This window comes from Schistocerca nitens, chromosome 10, assembly GCF_023898315.1.
Source record: "Schistocerca nitens isolate TAMUIC-IGC-003100 chromosome 10, iqSchNite1.1, whole genome shotgun sequence".
Taxonomy (NCBI): Eukaryota; Metazoa; Arthropoda; class Insecta; order Orthoptera; family Acrididae; genus Schistocerca; species Schistocerca nitens.
In genome coordinates, this window is record NC_064623.1 from 95,998,035 (window position 1) to 96,016,895 (window position 18,861).

The following is an 18,861-nucleotide window of genomic DNA, read 5'->3' on the forward strand; positions in this document are numbered from 1 at the left end:
TTCCCACTGACACCAGCTTTTCTGAACTGTGCAGGTGGAAATCACCCTACAACACATCCTTTGTACCTGTAACCTAGCTGGCCTCCACCTTCGCTGGTCTGTGTCCATATGCCTCTGTCCCCTTCCCTGCTCACACTCCACCCCAATACCATCTGTTATCTCCACAGTGCATCTGCTTAGTCCTCTCCCCTGCACACAGCACAGCCGCCTGATGCTGCAGCCAGGAGCCACCATTCTGTCACTGTCACATGCCTCTGCACTCCCACAGGAAGCACTACATCTCCTTGCCCTCCCCCCCCACCCCCACTCTTTTATACCTCACTTTCCCCCCCCCCTCCCCCCCCTCCCCACCACACGTCCACCTCCACTATCTACTTAGCTGAGATCTCTGCTCACCACATTCGGGCCTCAATGCCTTCAGGAGAAAGCAATTTCTATTGCGCAAGGGACAGTTTAAGCTATTGTACACTGAGGTGACAAAAGTCAGGGGGTAGTGATCTTCACATATGCAGATGGGGGTAATATTGTGTATGCAAGGTATAAAAGGCCAGTGCATTGGTGAAGCTGTCATTTGTACTTAGGTGATTAGTGTGAAAGAGTTTCCAATGTGATTATGACTGCATAATGGGAATTAATAGACTTTGAACGTGAAATGGTAGTTGGAGGTAAATGCATGGATATTCCATTTTGGAAACATATGTCAGTTCAGTATTCTGAGATCCACAGTGTCAATAATGCACTGAAAATATCACATTTCAGGCATTACCTATCACTGTGGACAATACAGCGGCCTATGGCCTTCACTTAACAATTGAGAGTAATGGCAGGTGTGTAGAGATGTCAGTGCTAACAGACAAATAACACTGCATGAAATAACCACAGAAATCAGAGTGGGATGTATGATGAATGTATTCGTTAGGACACTGCAGCGAAATTCGGCATTATTGGGCTATGGCAGCAGACGACCAATGTGAGTGCCCTTACTAACAGCACGACGTCGCCTGCAGTGCCTCTCCTGGGCTAGTGACCATATTATTTGGACCCTAGATGACCAGAAAACCATGGCTTGGTCAGATGAGTCCTGATTTCAGTTGGTAAGATCAGATGGTAGGGTTCGAGTGTGGTGCAGACCTCCAAAGCCATGGACCCAAGTTGTCAACAAAGCACTGGTGGTGGCTCCATAATGGTGTGGGATTTGTTTACATGGAGTGGACTGAGTCCTCTGGTCCAACGTAACTGATCAGTGAGTGGAAATGGTTATAATTGGCTACTTGGGAACCATTTGCAGCCATTCATGGATGTCATGTTCCCAAACAACAATGCAATTTTAGGGATAACAATGTGCCATGTCGTCAGGCCACAACTGTTCGTGATTAGTTTGAAGAACATTCTGGACAATTTGAATGAATGCTTTGGTCATCCAGATTGCCCAACATGAACCCCATTAAACATTTATGAAACATAATCGAGAGGTCAGTTCGTGCACAAAATCCCACACCGGAAACGCTTTCACAATTACAGATGGCTACAGAGGCAGCGCAGCTCAATATTTCTACAGGGAGATACCAGCGACTTGTTGAGTCCATACCACATCGAGTTACTGCACTATACCAGGCAAAAGGAGGTCTAACACAATATTAGGAGGTATCTCATGATTTTTGTCACCTCAGTGTGTTTCGTTATAACAAAATTCATATTATTACTATAACACTACAGACTTCCATAACTTTATTATACTGAGAAAAAAAAAAAAAATGAAATGTACATCTTCCATATCCCAGAGACTCCTGGGATACTTTGAATATAATTAATGTAATGCACAAAGATGAAAATATTCTGCACATAACATATATACAAGACATGTATTTTAATCTAACTGAAGATTATGTTTTAGACCGATTTCACATAAGCAATAGTTTATTTACATACAATCTAATGAACATAAAATTACGAGACTGAATTGTTAGCCACCAATTACCTTATTGAGGCAAAATATTTAGTATAGCCAATACACATGTATAAAAGAAAATGTATAAACATATACAACACTACATGAAGTTTCAGAACTATTAGAGAGAGAAATAGGGTGTAGGGGTTAAAAGAGGAGGACAGCTCACTCAGACTGTACGACAAGAGAGGACTACGACCCATTGTGAGGCTACGAATTTGTGCATGTACATTACATTGCAAATGCCATCACATATGATGTCAAAGCAATATTTAGCTGAGTGTAGCTTGAAACTATTGTATTCAGAATAATTTTGAGTAATTAAGTTGATGGTTTTATGTAAGAAGAGTTACTATTGGTAGTTTGTTCAGGTGAAGTTCCAAAGATCCCCAGGTATCATAGAAACGACAATGTATGGCTGATGTGGCAGCAACAGACAGGTGTACACACCTCCTAACTTCCAATTGGAACCACGATCAGAAGTCCTCTTCAAGTATGGGTACCATATTTCCAGATATAATTTAATGACATGTATACTTTGTGTAACAAATTAATATTAAAATTATGATATGAATATAACAGAGGGAAACATTCCACGTGGAAAAATATATCTAAAAAGAAAGATGATGAGACTTACCAAACAAAAGTGCTGGCAGGTCGATAGACACACAAACAAACACAAATATACACACAAAATTCAAGCTTTCGCAACAAACTGTTGCCTCATCAGGAAAGAGGGGAAGGAGAGGGAAAGACGAAAGGATGTGGGTTTTAAGGGAGAGGATAAGGAGTCATTCCAATCCCGGGAGCGGAAAGACTTACCTTAGGGGGAAAAAAGGACAGGTATACACTCGCACACACACACACATATCCATCCACACATACAGACACAAGCAGACATATTTTCAAAATATGTCTGCTTGTGTCTGTATGTGTGGATGGATATGTGTGTGTGTGCGAGTGTATACCTGTCCTTTTTTCCCCCTAAGGTAAGTCTTTCCGCTCCCGGGATTGGAATGACTCCTTATCCTCTCCCTTAAAACCCACATCCTTTCGTCTTTCCCTCTCCTTCCCCTCTTTCCTGATGAGGCAACAGTTTGTTGCGAAAGCTTGAATTTTGTGTGTATATTTGTGTTTGTTTGTGTGTCTATCGACCTGCCAGCGCTTTTGTTTGGTAAGTCTCATCATCTTTCTTTTTAGATAAATTAATATTAAAGAATAATTAATGATAGTTTAGTTCTGTAGGTGACCGTGCCAAAACAATATCAGTTGCCACCACGTTTAGTTAATAGACATGAGTTGTTATTCTTCTTACAGTTTGATATAAACTGTAAGCTTAAGGTCTCTACTTGTTTTATTTGCTGTGAAGCAAATTTTTCTACAAGAACTTCGAAAGTTAGAAGTTTGCTGGCCTTAGTCATGCACAGAGGTCAAAGTTAGTTGTAGCGAGATTTGGTTAAACATTGCCTCAAATACTGAAAATCCAACCTGAATGACCTGGCTGTTCTATCTCATACAGGTGTCTGAGTGAGCTGCCTTTCCTTTTTAACCTTGCCCCACCTAGCCATCTTGAATCCCCAAGGGAGGTACTAACAGTTCCAAAAGCTAGGATAGTGTTGTGAACTTTTACTTTTATGTGTGTATCGTCAGTAGTAAATATTTAAGTTCCTCAAAGTTAATACTGGCCAACAATATTGTCTCATTTTCTTTTTGATACAAGGAACATTACATTAACTGCTCACAGCTCTCTACTCATTAGTGAGAATGCTATATACATCTGCCCACACCCAGCCTGCTTGCTGTGCTTTGCCAACTTCCTCTGAGGGAGACAGCACCAGTGCAACTGTCTCGAGACTAAAAGAGGTTACAAGCAGATAGGGACACTCAGCTTTGCATCAGCACACCGATCTGCTCTTAATCTCTTTTAGTCACAGACTGGTGTACCCATATTTGCACCGACTGAAGCTTGCGATGTACTTGTACCTGCTGACTACACAGGAGTGACCTCTCTCCTCGATTTGGTCTCCAAGATTGCCAACATCTGTGTTTAGTGAGAAACTGGTATTGCCCATGACATGATTCCGTTGTGGTGCTATATCAATGTTGGGCTAATTTCAATGATATCTTCTGTTTCTGTTGCTGTTTTATCACAAATCTGATGATGGAGTTAATGGATTGCATTGTACATTGATCTTAACTGAAAAAAGGAGAAAGAACAAAGGAAAGAAGAAGAAGAAGAAGAAGAAGAAGAAGATGATGATGAAAAAGAAGAAGAAGAAGAGAAACCTCACAAAATGTTAACCTGCATCAGAATTTTTTGTAATAATGATGATGCAGTTACAGCAATTACCACATTCATAAAAATAGTAATATTTCTCAGTAGCTGCTTCAGATTGGGGACTTGAAAAGTGTTAAAAACTGTCTCATTTTAAAATTTTGCAGATTTTTTTGGCTTTATAAACCTACCAGCTGGAATTTTGTCTGCTTCATACATTTCAATGAACGTTTGGAGTGCTCTTCTTAGGTCCCAGCCTGCAGTAACTAGGCACCTGAAATGAAAAATGCATTAGTTATTGTTTAAGGGACAGAAATCTTTCAAAATGTTAATGAGAAACGTCTTTTAATAATATTGGACAATATTTAAATATGTCTGTGCAAACATGTAAGAACAAAAACCTGCATAAAAGATTACTTTAAGTAAGTACCTGCATTAGGAATGGAGATGCAATGTGTTTTAAACAAATTATTTATTTATATATCTAAAAACAAAGATGATGTGACTTACCAAACGAAAGTGCTGGCACGTCGATAGACACACAAACAAACACAAACATACACACAAAATTCAAGCTTTCGCAACAAACTGTTGCCTCATCAGGAAAGAGGGAAGGAGAGGGAAAGACGAAAGGATGTGGGTTTTAAGGGAGAGGGTAAGGAGTCATTCCAATCCTGGGAGCGGAAAGACTTACCTTAGGGGGAAAAAAGGACGGGTATACACTCACACACACACACATATCCATCCACACATATGTGTTGCACCTGCCAAGTGTGCTGCCAATAGAAAACAGTCTTTGGTTCACCTCCCCACAATAGTTTTTATGTGAAGGTTGCAATTTAAGTAGTTCATAACTTAATCCCTAGGTGTTTGACTGAGCTGACAACCTTCAAATCTTTCTGGTTTATTGTGCAACTGAAATTTAATGGAATCTCTTTAATACCCTCTGTTATCAACCTAAGAAGTTTGCTTAGATTGTCTCCTAAATCATTTATATAGATTAAGAAAATCATTTATATTCATCCACAAAGTAAATTCCGTTTCTATTTCTATCTGCGGCAGCGCTAAGATCGCAGTTCCGAGCATGCACAGCACTTACTATGCCTCAAGGAGAAGACGTACACCATTTTCAGATCACTGCTGCAGACGTGTGCTTTTTAGTGCTTCTTTATAATGTCAGCCGTAATTGAAAATGCTGCTGTGCGTGCAAAGAAAGTTAAACCAAAGAAAAGTCATTGGAAAATCTGTGAGGTTTGTGGACAAAATGTTATGAATGATTCAATGGTTAGAAGATGGGTCAGACTGTTCAATGAAGGACGTGATCAAGTGCACGATGAACGAAGTGGATGCCCGTCTGTGGTTACTGAGGAACTGGTTCACACAATTGAAGAGAAGATTAAGCACAACCATAAGTTTACACTTAGTGCCCTTGCTATGGAAGTTTTGCAAATCTCACAGTCACTAATTCATGAAATTGTTACTGAAAAACTGAAATTTCGAAAACTTTGCCAACGTTGGGTACCAAAAGTTCTTACTGAACAACACAAAAAACAATGGATGGGCAGTGCACTTCAGTTTTTGACACGCTACCATGAAGAAGGTGATGGTTTCCTTTCTCAGATAGTCATGGGGGATAAAACTTGGGTATTGTATGACACCCCTGAAACAAAATGGCAATCAATGGAATGGAGCCACACTTCATCCCCAATGAAGGTTAAGCCTAAGCAAATGTTGACACCTCAAAAAGTCATGTACACCATTTTCTGGGGCAGAAAAGGCTTTATCTGACTGGTTTCTTACCACGAGGCCAAACAATCAATGCACATGGTTACTGCAAGAACATTAAGAAATTGGGCCGCGCAGTACAGAACAAGCGACGAGGATTACTGTCTAAAGGTGTTATGTTTTTCCACAATAATGCCTGACCTCAAACGGTGAATGTGACCAAACAACTCTTACAGGAATTTCAATGGGATGCATTTGATCATCCTGTGCACAGCCCAGATCTTGCTCCTATTGACTTTCATCTCTTCTTACACCTAAAATCTGTCCTTGGTGGTCAACACTTCAATGATGATGACGAGCTGAAAGAACATGTTACCACATGGTTGAATACACAGGCAGCAACCTTCTATGAAGAAGGCATACAAAAACTTGTGCCATGCTATGACAAGTGCCTACAAAATTTTGGAAGCTATGTAGAAAAGTAGTTTAACAGTTGTAGATTTTTGTACAATAGATATTTTTTCTGTATCTGTACATGTTTGTTTTATATAACCAAATGGAACTTACTTTGTGGACATACCTCATAGATTAAAAATAGCAGAGGTCTTATAATGCTTCCTTGGGGAATGTAGCTTCGATTTCACAAGATTACATATCATCAGTTAGTAAGAAATGGCTCTGAGCACTATGGGACTTGAGTTAGTAAGAATTATGGCCTTTATTATGAGACATCATGAACTGAGTCACACAGCTGAGATGATACTCCATCCACAGACGTTCATTTTGATTAGTAGCAGCTGTCTTGAAGATAAAATCCTCATCCGAGGAGAATTTTATATCTTCAAGGTATTTCTTCATGTCCAGGAACAGGAAGAAATCACAGGGAATTAAATCTGAGAATCCCCAATGATGCATCAGCAGTTCATAATGTAATTCATGCTGTTTTTCAGGGACAACTCTTGATGAATGTGCTGAAATGTTTGAAGCCATTTTGACTATTTTTCGACCATGATTGTCTCAAGAAATATGACAGATTTTTTAAAATTACCGCTACCAGTCACAAACTTTGTCAACTATTGTATTATTTATTTATTTGGCGACATGTTTCGAGGTAAACCTCATCTTCAGGCTAAATGGCATTACAAAAACAACTTTAAAATAAGGCTATACTGATGTTACATAGTCTTTTCATAAATGCTGCGGTCGTCTTGTGGAAGAAGACAAAACTAGTAAGAGGTGCTGTCATTTTGGAAGCTGGACTGATGCACAAAAATGTTTTGTAACGATCACTCACTTTTTTCTTCTGGTGTGGCAGTCTCCTAGTGATGCGCTGGGGTGCCTCCATTTCTGTGCCTCTCCTGGTCACTTTTCACAAATTGTCACTAACATAGCAGTAACTTGGAAACATGATCACAAACAGTTCTGTAGTGTAGTGGACAGGATGGTGGTCAAAATACAGCTGGTTGCTAAATAATACACTAAATAAATAAATAATACAAGAGTTAACAAAGTTTGTGACTGGTAATGGTAATTTAAAAACCTTTCATATGCTGAAATGTTGCTGTGGTGAAACAGCACTTTTTTCTTCGCCAAATAAGGCCACAAATCCTTCAGTTTTCCGTTGAATTGGTCGAATATCTCAATGTATTATTGTCCAATGATAATTTTTCTAAAAAAAAAAAAAATCTACAAGCATTGCTTCCTCTCTCTAGCTTTTCCTGCTGATTGGACTTTCATTGCCTTTTTTGAAGAAAGCTCACCACATGCAATAAATTGTTCTCATTGTTGCTTGTTTTCTTGCTAAGATGAAAATGACAGGGTTAACATCGATAGTGTAATGTTCAAGTATGTTGTGAAATAAGAAAATGAATTTTAGATAAATGTTCTAGAAAGATATGATGAGGAACCACAACTGAAGCTAATTCATTGGAAATCAGCTGCCATAGTGTTCAGAGATTTTACGACTAACTTGATCATTTTTTAGTTTTATAAAAATCAAGTCCCAATGGTCCTAGCCCATTCGAAGGTAAAAGAATAAAATAAAGCTTCCCAACAGCAATCATGGAAATGGGCACTGGCTAACTGATGGCAATGCTACTTCACTTTTTTGAAAGTAGGCTATAATCGTTGTTATACTCACACAGAGAAAAAGAAAGGAAGTCAAAACTACTTAGCAGTATTGTTTCTTCATTCATAGTCTATTGGTAAGGATATGGAAAGCAATTTACAGAGGATGCCTTTTGCATATCCTAAGAACGCACTTTGTCCTCACTAAAAACCAGGACACTGAATACTCAACATTTGCTGAACCATACTTTTCGAAAGCATATCTATTAAATGCTCTCTTCACATTATCAGTATTATATATTTGACATTTGCTTCATAACTGTGTATAATTTGAAAGTTGTTTATTGATTTTCTTCTTTTACTAAATTTTACTCTTTATTTAGAGAAAAATTGTACCTATCCTATTGTGTAAAATAGCAGAACTTGAGCACACTAACTAAATGAAATGTTAAAAACTGGAGACAGTTACTGTGATGCCTCATATATAATGATTACTTTCCAAACACTAGTAATATTGTTGCTGTGTTTCAAATTAAGGAACGAGCACTACAGTTAACATTTTTGTGATGTGAAAATATACTCTTCTTTGTAGCCACATGCACATTTTTCTTGGCGAAATTTTGGGGAAAAATGGCAGCTTATATTCATGCCAATACAGTTATTTCTTTACTCTGTCTCATACAAAATATATTGTAATCTCTCAGGTCTTCTCAACATAAATTAGTGGTGTGCTTCTGTGTGTTCAGCTGATTTGTTTCTGTTTTATGAGTTGCACTGTTATGCGTACTCAGTGCCTGGAATCTGACCAGACTGTGAACTGTAGTTGGTCTCACACCTCTGTCTATAACTGGGTTTGAATCCCAATGCCTGTTAAGCCATTAGCACTCTTTTGTTTTTCACAGTTTACACTTGAAATGATTATATTTACAAGTGGCTGTCATAAGCAGTTCTGATGTACCAGATATCGAGCAATGTTGAAATACTCTATTAGTATGTGGTGCAGCCTCTATGGGTGGCAATACAGGTGCTTAGTCTGGCACCCAGTCAATCATACAGATGATGAATACTGTCCAGGGATACATTATTCCACACCTGATCGATCTGGCAAGTCGCATGAGTCACTTCTCGTGACATCAAATCCCACAGGTGCTCGATTGGAGACAAGTATGACAATTGTGCTAGGTAGGGAAGTTGCTGCACATCTTACAGAGCATGTTGAGTCTCATGGGCAATGTGTGGGTGATCATTACCCTGTTGGAACAACACAGCATCTTCCTGTTAAAAGATTTGTAAAAGAATGCGTCTAAAAACATTTTGCGTGTATTGAGTGCTGGTTAACGCCCCCCCCCCCCCCCTTCCCCAGTAATGCGAGAGGTGAACAAGAGTTGTAGCTTATCATAACCCAGATCATAAGGCCAGGGGTGGGGCCAGCATGTCTCGGATGACTACACTCTACGAGACAGCACTCACCAGGTCTAAGTTGTGTAGGCACCCCGGTGGTCCCGGTCGCCTACGGTGGACTGGATGGCCGAGTGGTGACCTCTCCAGTTGTCAGGATGCTAAGAAATGGCTGTAGAAGCGTCAGAAATGCCAAAGAAACATTATTAATTCATAACAGACCGAGCGAGGTGGCGCAGTGGTTAGACACTGGACTCGTATTCGGGAGAACGACGGTTCAATCCCGCGTCCGGCCATCCTGATTTAGGTTTTCCGTGATTTCCCTAAATCGCTCCAGACAAATGCCGGGATGGTTCCTTTCAAAGGGCACGGCTGACTTCCTTCCCTAATCCGATGAGACCGATGACCTCGCTGTCTGGTCTCCTTCCCTGAAACAACCAACCAACCAATTCATAACACCTTTATTCCTGCCGAGTACAATGTGGCTTGGTGATATCAACGACCTCCCCCGAGTCCTTGCTGACTCGTAGCGATGACACCAGATCTTGGCTGCGCAGTCTTGCTAGCGCAGCACCGCGTGCTGTGACGTAGCGGAGGAATGTCCTTACTTCGGCTGCGCGTGGATGGCGGTGCGTGGATGGCGGTGCCCGGCTGGCCGGCCGGCTCGCGGCGGACAGCAGGCTGCTGCGCGTAGAGGCTCTGGGTAGGAGTCCTCGGCGCTGTCGGCACCAGAAGCATTCTCATAGTGCGGAGTGTTCTCTATCCCACCCCGTCTTCTTCCCTGTTCCTCCTGGTGGCTCGTCCGCGGTGTACGGGCGGAACGGGCTGCAGTCCCCCAGCGTCGTCGGCTCACCCAGTTGTGACGGCGGATGCACTGGGACTAGGCCCCGCAGGATCTCGACGACGGCTCACTGATGTGGTCAGCATTGGCGGCGAGTGAGTCTGCCACGATGTCTGCTAATCCGGCGTTGATGACTGACAGCGGCAGCAGAGAGGACCAGAGCTGGTACTGTCCCCTCACGTCTGCTGCTGGATGGGCCGCCCTCACAGCAACATCTCCTTAATAAAGATTAACATATCGATCACCGAGCTGAGCACTAAGCAGTGACCCAGTACACATCTAACTGCAAGTCTAACTGTGAGTGTGAGTGCAAGTGCCTTGTTGCTATCAAAGCTGGCGTATTTAAAGGAAGCACGAGCGACGTCCTGACGTCATGTTCGTTTGTAATGACCGCATTCGTTCCACTTATACTGCTGATTCATCTGTTGTACTCACCCCTTAGGTGTTCTTGTGACAGAGTTACATATTGTTGCGACAGACTTACACGAAGTTGTGAAATGCAGTACAGCTGACACTATACCTCTGTCTTGCACTATACGAAAGTCTCCGTCTAACACAAACCCGCGTGCTAAGCAATTCTCTCTCACCTGTTATGTGTAACCAGGCCATTGCCCATGCGTGACAACACATTCCGATATATGTGCAATCCTCTTAGATCTTGGCTAACCTACTGCCCCTGGCTCTCGGCACAGGCAACAAAACTTTGACAATATTCCACGTTTCCAACTCTTTACTATTCCGCGACACTACAGTTGTAAACACAAATGACGTTCACATGTGTGCAGGTAGAATCTGCTCTCATCACTGAAAACTATGGTGTTCCATTCCACCTTCCAAGTGATCCTCTGATGGCACCAGTTGAGCTGTGCATGTCGATGCTGTGGTGGGAGTGGAAGGTGGATAGAGGTGTGTGTGTCTGTAGTCCCACTGCTATTAATCAGTTCACAACAGTCCATGTTTACACATCTGGAATCACAAGTCATCTTATCTATACTGTAGTACATGTACAATCTGCTGCCCTTACAATACAATGATCCAGGTGTGAATCTGTGCTACATGTATGTCCAGAACCTTGTCTATGGATGTGAGAGTGTTCATGTGCTCATTGATGTTAGGTTTGTTGCAATACTGATACAGCACATATAACTTGTGTGGCAATTCTCTGAAAGGACCATCCCGCTACTTGGAAGACCACAGTTTGACCCCTCTCAAACCTTGCTCTGCCTTCTTGCTGTAAGCGTGCCCTATTAAAGGGTAGACACAGATGACTCTCTGCTAGCTATGCCACTACACTATTTGTTGACAGATAACACTGGTATCTGCCAGGTGGAATATGCTATCATTGGATCAAAATTGACATTGTCTTCCCAGGTGCACTAATTTTTTTCTGGCAGTATAATTTTTTTCTGGCAGTATAAATATGTCAGAAAACATAATAAAAAGGTATGGCAGTTTCAATTTAAATAACATTTGGAGTCCCACATCCAATTTATTAAAATCATATTGACCATCACATCCACCAGAGTCAGAAAATGCTGATGGAATCTGCATTTCATAAAATATCAATGCAAGCTCTGAAAACAGAAGAGCATCAAAGGGTATGGTGGAAGGTGGGTGTCAGGAATCAAACTTGGCTATAACCAGTGGCACAAGGCCAACAATGGTTCACAGTCTGGTGTGATTCCAGGCAGGCCCTCACAGACCTCAAGAGGATGACTAGGTAAGTCATCAAAATATTCTACATAAGATGGAAACAACTTGGTGTAACACCCAAAACTGCACCATTAAACAAAATATGTTGTTTTTGATGTTGTAGCTTCTCATGTCTCTGTAATTTTTTGTTGCAGCTTTCACCTCGGCTGAGGTATGGATACTGGCCAGACAATATGAACAAACCACTATGAGTACCACAGTTCTGCAGCACACCAGCATTCCATTTCGTTACTGCCTCCCACTAAATCACAGTGGACAAGTGTTCTGAACTATCAGCACACCTACAGCAATTGCAGTGTCATATCGATCTGCTCACGAAATGAATGAATGTGAAGAGACCTCAGTGCAGGATGGCAAACAGAACCTGGAGTACTGACAAGTGGTAACATAAAATGTAGCCCAACAAATCTGCTTTTACAATGGTTTACATGTGTAGAATACCAGGGCACACATGTAGTCTTCTTCCAAATGTGAAGCACAGTGGAGGTTCTGGTGTTCAGAGGATGACCACCTTGAAGGAAATATAACTATCAAGGTGGGAAAAACCATTTTGTGTGAACATGTTGATTCAGTGGTATTCTCATGTGAATTTAACTACTGTATGAGAACTTGCAGAAGTAATGTATTGGTCAGGATGCTAAGTTCTTTGGGGAGACAAAAATTTGCTGGGCTCTGTCATTTCATTTGTGTGGTGTTTTCGAGTAACCAGTTAAAATAAGAGGGTCATATGTGTGAGTCAGTACACAATGTGGTGTGAGGTACAGAACATCTTAAGTGATATGAGTTATATTCTATACTGTGATTGTCCAAAGTTAGATATGTGTTAATGGAAGGCAAGATGTGGATGTGAGATAAAGGAAACATATTACTTAATGAATTCACAGAAAGTAATGCAATGAAAAGTTGTGAATGTACCGCAATGATGTTTGTCCAAATTGCATGGAAAATCTTCAACTTTTGAACCAAAACATTGCATTGAAACAAGCATTCAGTTCATAGTGCTGTGGAATGTGGAAAAAAAAAAACAAAAAAAAAAAAAAAAACGCAAATTGGCATTCATAAGAAGAAGAACAACACCAAAAATGCAACAGGAGCGTAATATGTCAGAAATTGTCCACACAACCTGCCATTGATGATGCCTTGCAGAAAATAAAGGCGAAATGCGTATGGCACTAAAATTGTGTTTTATTCAGTTGCTGTCAGATGGTCCATTAGTAAAAATTATGAATATACTGCATGGAAAATTTTTCAGAGTGATGGTACCTGTAATGAAACTAACGGTTTTAATAGAATGAAAAGCATGAGTGTGAACTGAAATACTGTTAGGATAAAATTGTTATCTGATAAACACTAGCTTTAATTGCATGTGCTTCTTATTAATTATAAGGGCTATTCATAAAATAATATCCAATTGCCTATAAAACATCAATAAATCCTTGTAGCTTCAAGGTGCTTGCATGGTTGGAAAAGGATACTTTGAGCACCAAGTTGCATCAGTCAGCTGTCTGTTTTGTTTGTCAGGGTGTGAGTAGCAAGTGACTCAAATGGATGGGCTTATGGTGTCCCATCAGTTGTGAGGTATGTTCTGTCATTCACTTCATGCAAGCACAAGGGGTCAGTGCTGCTGAGATTCATTGTTGATTGTGTCATGGGTAAGGGAATGGGGTAGTGAGTGATGGTACTGTGGCAGAATAGTTCACAAAATTCAAGGCTGGTTACACACATGAGGATGGTGAAAGTGGCCGAGAAAGACATTCAGATGTGACCGAAGAACTTGCACAACATGTGGGTGCAGATGTCAGTTCACAATTCCTGAACTTCCTAAAGATGTGCCTCCAATGTCAAGGACAAACACCTTGAAATCATCATGGAGAGGTTAGGTTTCAATAAGTTTTGAGCACAGTGGGTAAGAAAATGTCTAACCAATGTTCCTAAAACTGAAGGAATGAGATCAACCCTGACAGTCTTTCAGCACTATCATAATTTCTGAATAGAATTGTGATTGGGAAAAAAACAAATGTGCAGTACATGCGTCCTGACACTAAAGCACAATCACACTGAGGATGCACACTCATTCTTCCCATAAACTCAAAAATTTGAAGCAGGCAATGCCAAACTGCATAATAATGGTTACAGAGTTTTGGCAACAGATTTCATAAGAGCTGCATGTGAAAATACTTTGACATCACAGGTTTATTGTGATTTTGAAACTCTTATGAAACTCTGGAAAGAAAGACTGTCAACAACTGACTGAAGCACCCTTGATGAAGGAACAAAGAAGCTGCTATGACGGTATGACAAATGCTTGAATTTTGGGAGCAAATATGAGCAGAAATAATGTTAAGATGCATGTACTAAAAATGTTAATATTTTTTTTCTTTTTAATAGCATGTTGGAGGTTAATTCATGAATAGCCCTCCTATTAAGTGCATCCAAGAAAATCATACTAACTATTATTTTCAACATAAAATTACTGCCAATTATGATGTTATAATGGGTTGTGAGGGTGACTAATTATGGCTGAAGTCAGCAATGGTCACATTTAAAAAAAATCCATCTTTACTGTGTTAGTGCCAACTGTTCAAAGCCTCATCTATTTGGTGAAAAGTGATTCAGGTAATGTGTCAGTTATCGGCAATAACTGGACTGCAAACTAATTCCCAGGAAGACAGTAAAATCATTTCCTAGTGATTGCACAGTGTATGATCTTATTTACTATGTGACCTACAAGTGGTGTCAAACAGATGTTGCTTTTTATGTTGCTGTTGTTGATGATGATGATTCACTTAAATCTATTAATGAGATGAATAGTTATGCTTTTAGAGAAAGGTAAGAATGCCTAGACATTACAGTAAATCTATGTCATGAGCTATTTTTTGTTTCCTGCAGAAATACCTTAGCTTAACATTTCTACATTGTGAGGATTCATCAAAATCAACAATACTGTTGATGTATAGTATGTACATCAAATGTAGCTCAGCAGAGTGTATAGATGAATATAAAAAAAATGTATTCATACTTATTTACCTAATCCAGCCCTCCCGCATTTCATTTTCCTAATTAAATGTAGAAAAATGACAGTAAAGTTCCTATCGCAGGCCAAAATCGAAATCTTACTGTTTCCTCATATGTGTAAAATAATACAAATTATTCTTATCCATCAAACTTATTATATCTTTTTTGTACTATCATTATTGGTTCACTCTGAAATCTCACAGTTCAACATATTATTCTAATTCTATTTGAGTTTCTTCTCCTTGCACCTAAGCAGTTCTGGACATTTAAATGTGACAAGTCAATTTCGATAAAAGGATATATCACATCTTTTGAGCCTTCATAATGATAAAAGATGTTCACAAGATTTGAAGAAAGTTTATTTTTTTAGAAGTTAAGTTGTGGGCATCACTCTATAGGAGGAATGGTTTGCAATGTGTGCAGGTGTGATGAAACATATGGGCACATAACATCTACAAGGCAGGATGGCAAGTCACTGTCTCCACCTGTTGTGGGGCTGCCTGTCCCTTGACATTGCACCTTGGAGGTGTTTTGTAGGCACAGAGAAAAGAACTGCCCCAACAACAACGAAAATGGCATGACAAGGAAAAATCTTATGACCTGTCAGTTGAATCTTGTCTAAATTAAATGATGTAATGCCTGATGCTGCAGCACAATATCACAGCACAGCTGGTTAGGATAGTAAACAGAAGACACATCAATACCAGGGCATAAAGACTTTGTGAATTTCATTCTGTATACTCAACTTGACAGTAACTATGGTTCACATCCAGCTGCATGAACAATATATGCAGATGTCAGCATTTGAGAGAGGACATGTATTTGGACTTAAAGAAGCAGGTAAGAGTAATTGCTAAAACACATGACATTTGAACAGGAGCGATGCCAATATTTGATGACATTGGCAGGATTGGATGTACCATGACTGAACACAGTGTCAAGAAGGAAGTGGTCGACCCAGAGAGATGACATAATGTGAAGACTGAGCAATCCTCAGAGAGGCACTAAGAGCCCTGGCATTATCATTGTCATTGATCCAACATGCAACTGGTACTTAAATGACCACAAGGATAATTAATGAGCAACTCACAAAAGGGGGTGAGCTCATGGTGCCCCTTGCACTGACTACCATTGCCCGCTGTACACCAAGGAGCCTGTTTGCAGTGGTGTTGAACACATTTAGCCTGGAATCTTGTTCAATACAGTAGCATTGTATTCAGCAGTGACTTCTGATTCAAACTGAGCCCTGTTGATCAATGAAGACGTGACTGGAGATGCCTCAGACAGTGGTGGGATAACATCCTGACTGTCACCTGCCAAATGGCCCGACAACCAGGAGTGATGGTCTGGGATGCCATTTCACTTCATAGCAGGACCCCTTTGTTTATCATACGTGGCACCCTTGCATCACAGTGGTATGGCCATAATCTAGTGCTTGTCTTCATGCTTGCCAAACCCTACATTGGCCGGAAAGGTTGCCAGATCTCTTCCCCAATTCACAATGTATGGAGCATTATGGGGAGGACCCTCCAACCTGCTCATGATCCTGATGATCTGGTGCACCAATTGGTCAAAATTTGGCACAATATCCATCATGAGGACATCAAACAACTCTATCAATCAGTGCTAAACCAAATAATTGCTTGCATAAGGGCCAGAGGTGGGCTAACACATTATTGACTTCCTCAATTTGTGAAGCTCTTTTTCTTGAATAAATCATGCAATTTTTCTGAAATTGGATTCATTTGTTTGTATTTACATGTACATCACATCCACTGATTTCCATGCTATTCAGATAATTCCTTGTGGTGCATCAAATACAGGAGTTCAGTGTGGAATTCTTCTGAGTTATTTCAATAGTTTGGAACAAAATCCATGCTCTCTCTCAGAACCCAAACAACACAAGGGGAGACGAAGTCTGTACACATTTATATGGCCCAGTCTTGCAGGTGGAAATCACCAGAAGGTCACAATAGATGACCACAAGAATGTTATTATCAAGGCCAAGAGGGCAACAGATCATATTTTCCACAAATCTCACTTCCTTGATCATGTTTCATGTCATTTGACAACCTAGAGCAGGATGCAAATAAGAGGGCAAAAGAAGCGAATGATAACTGAAGAAAGAAGACTTTGAGAAAAAATTTTGGAAAAGGAAGTGCAAAAATAGATTGTTGTTCTGGACAACTGACATCAACAGAAAAAAACAATGGAGCATAATCCAGTGTAGTTCTACAAACTAATTAAGTATATAAGAAATATTAGTATAAAATAAATTAAGAAGAAATAGTTTTAAATTTTAATAAAGAGTTCAAAAACTAACATTGTGGTTGTCTCAACAATATCAACAACTATAAATATACCCATGCTAAAACAAGATTGTGTGTGGCAATAGAAGAAAATTTGTTTGACATGGAAGATTTCCTGTTTGGGATTTGAGGACTACAATTAAGTGACCAGATCCTGATGATGCTGCGACAGTCAGAGTTTATTATGAAGGTGGTTCACCATCCAAAAGCATCAGGGCATCCAGCCATGTACACAAAGTTGGCACCACAGCTCATCATCATATTAACTTGGTTATTTGTCCACATCACAGCATGATAAGCTTCTAGAATTTTCCAGTGAGCAATACTCAGCCCAAAACTTGGTTTCTTTGCTCATTTTTGTTGTTGTGTATACTGTATGCCAGTAACCAAAAGCAGTGTGGAAGGTGGTTTACAAGAAATATTAACAAAATTAGAAGAGTTATTTAATAGCAATAAATCCACCAAAGAAGAGCTGACTAACAGTAATTTTGTATTAAAGAGAGAGTTATCTAATAGTCTTAAAACTTAAGGGGAAGATTTGCCTAATAGGATTAAAACCCAATGGGGAGATTTGACTAATGATGTTAAAACCACAGGAGAAGAGGTAAAAAATTTACAAACAACCATATCATATCTACCCAAGGAGCTACAAATGGAGACAATTAATCAATATGACTTAGTCAGGAATGGGATTCAAGAGCAGTTTAAGGAGGTAACCAATGAAATGGAATAAATAAAAGATTTAACTAAACAAGAATTTATGAGTGTTAATGAGCAAATCTCAGACGTGATAGGACGAATAGAGGTGTTAGATTAGAGTAACAGATCTAATGGGGCATTAAGTATGCAGAATATATTGACTAACAATTTCTGAAATGTAAATCAGTTGGGGAGTGCATCCAATTTACTTTTATGGGTGTTCTCCAGAACTTTACTCACGAAATGAGACAACTCAAGATAGACAAATTTTGCAGTGTTATCTGGTAGGTGAGGCAACAGGGGTGGGGAACAGCTCATCGTGATCATTTCAAATTGTGGGATGATTTCTAAGAGAAATTTTAAAGAAAGTACTGGTCATCAAGAAAACAAGAAAAATTACCATTGGAATTGTTAGTTTCTAAATATACTAATACATGTGGTAGTTACAAGGAATATATAGAGTGGTACTTGACAAATTCAAAATACTTGGACAGCCCATTAGAAGACACACATTTAGTAGAAGTATTAGTAAGAACACTAGTATTGTGTAAAAAAGGAAATCTAGTATTGGGGATTGATGAATGTTAAAGATCTGTTTACCCTTATTGAAGGATTAGTTACACTAAAAGAACAAAGCGACTCCACATGGGTAAAGTAGCATGGATGAAAAAGTAGTCATTATCTACATATGTCATAAGTTTACAAAGAAAAAGGAAAGCCATTTCTGTCAGATGAATAAAAGGAATCACAATTGAGGTAACCTTGTGCTGAAAAATACGCAGTCACAATTATTTGTGCCTAATACAGCTAGTACTATTGACAATACTGTAAGTCCTAATGAGTATTTTCAAAATTGATGACCCTCAAAGAG

The 18,861-nt window shown here is 39.7% G+C and overlaps 1 protein-coding gene across 1 annotated transcript in view; it reads right to left on the bottom strand.

Moving 5' to 3' along the window:
• Window positions 1-4,326: 4,326 nt before the first annotated feature.
• The window catches only part of LOC126209911 (nuclear RNA export factor 1-like), a 179,400-nt gene continuing 164,865 nt past the window's right edge, over window positions 4,327-18,861 (bottom strand). Inside the window, exon 14 of the mRNA XM_049939031.1 lies at window positions 4,327-4,497. Coding sequence (XP_049794988.1) covers window positions 4,377-4,497 — 121 coding nt within the window. The 3' untranslated portion in view covers window positions 4,327-4,376. The remainder of the gene's footprint in view (window positions 4,498-18,861) is intronic.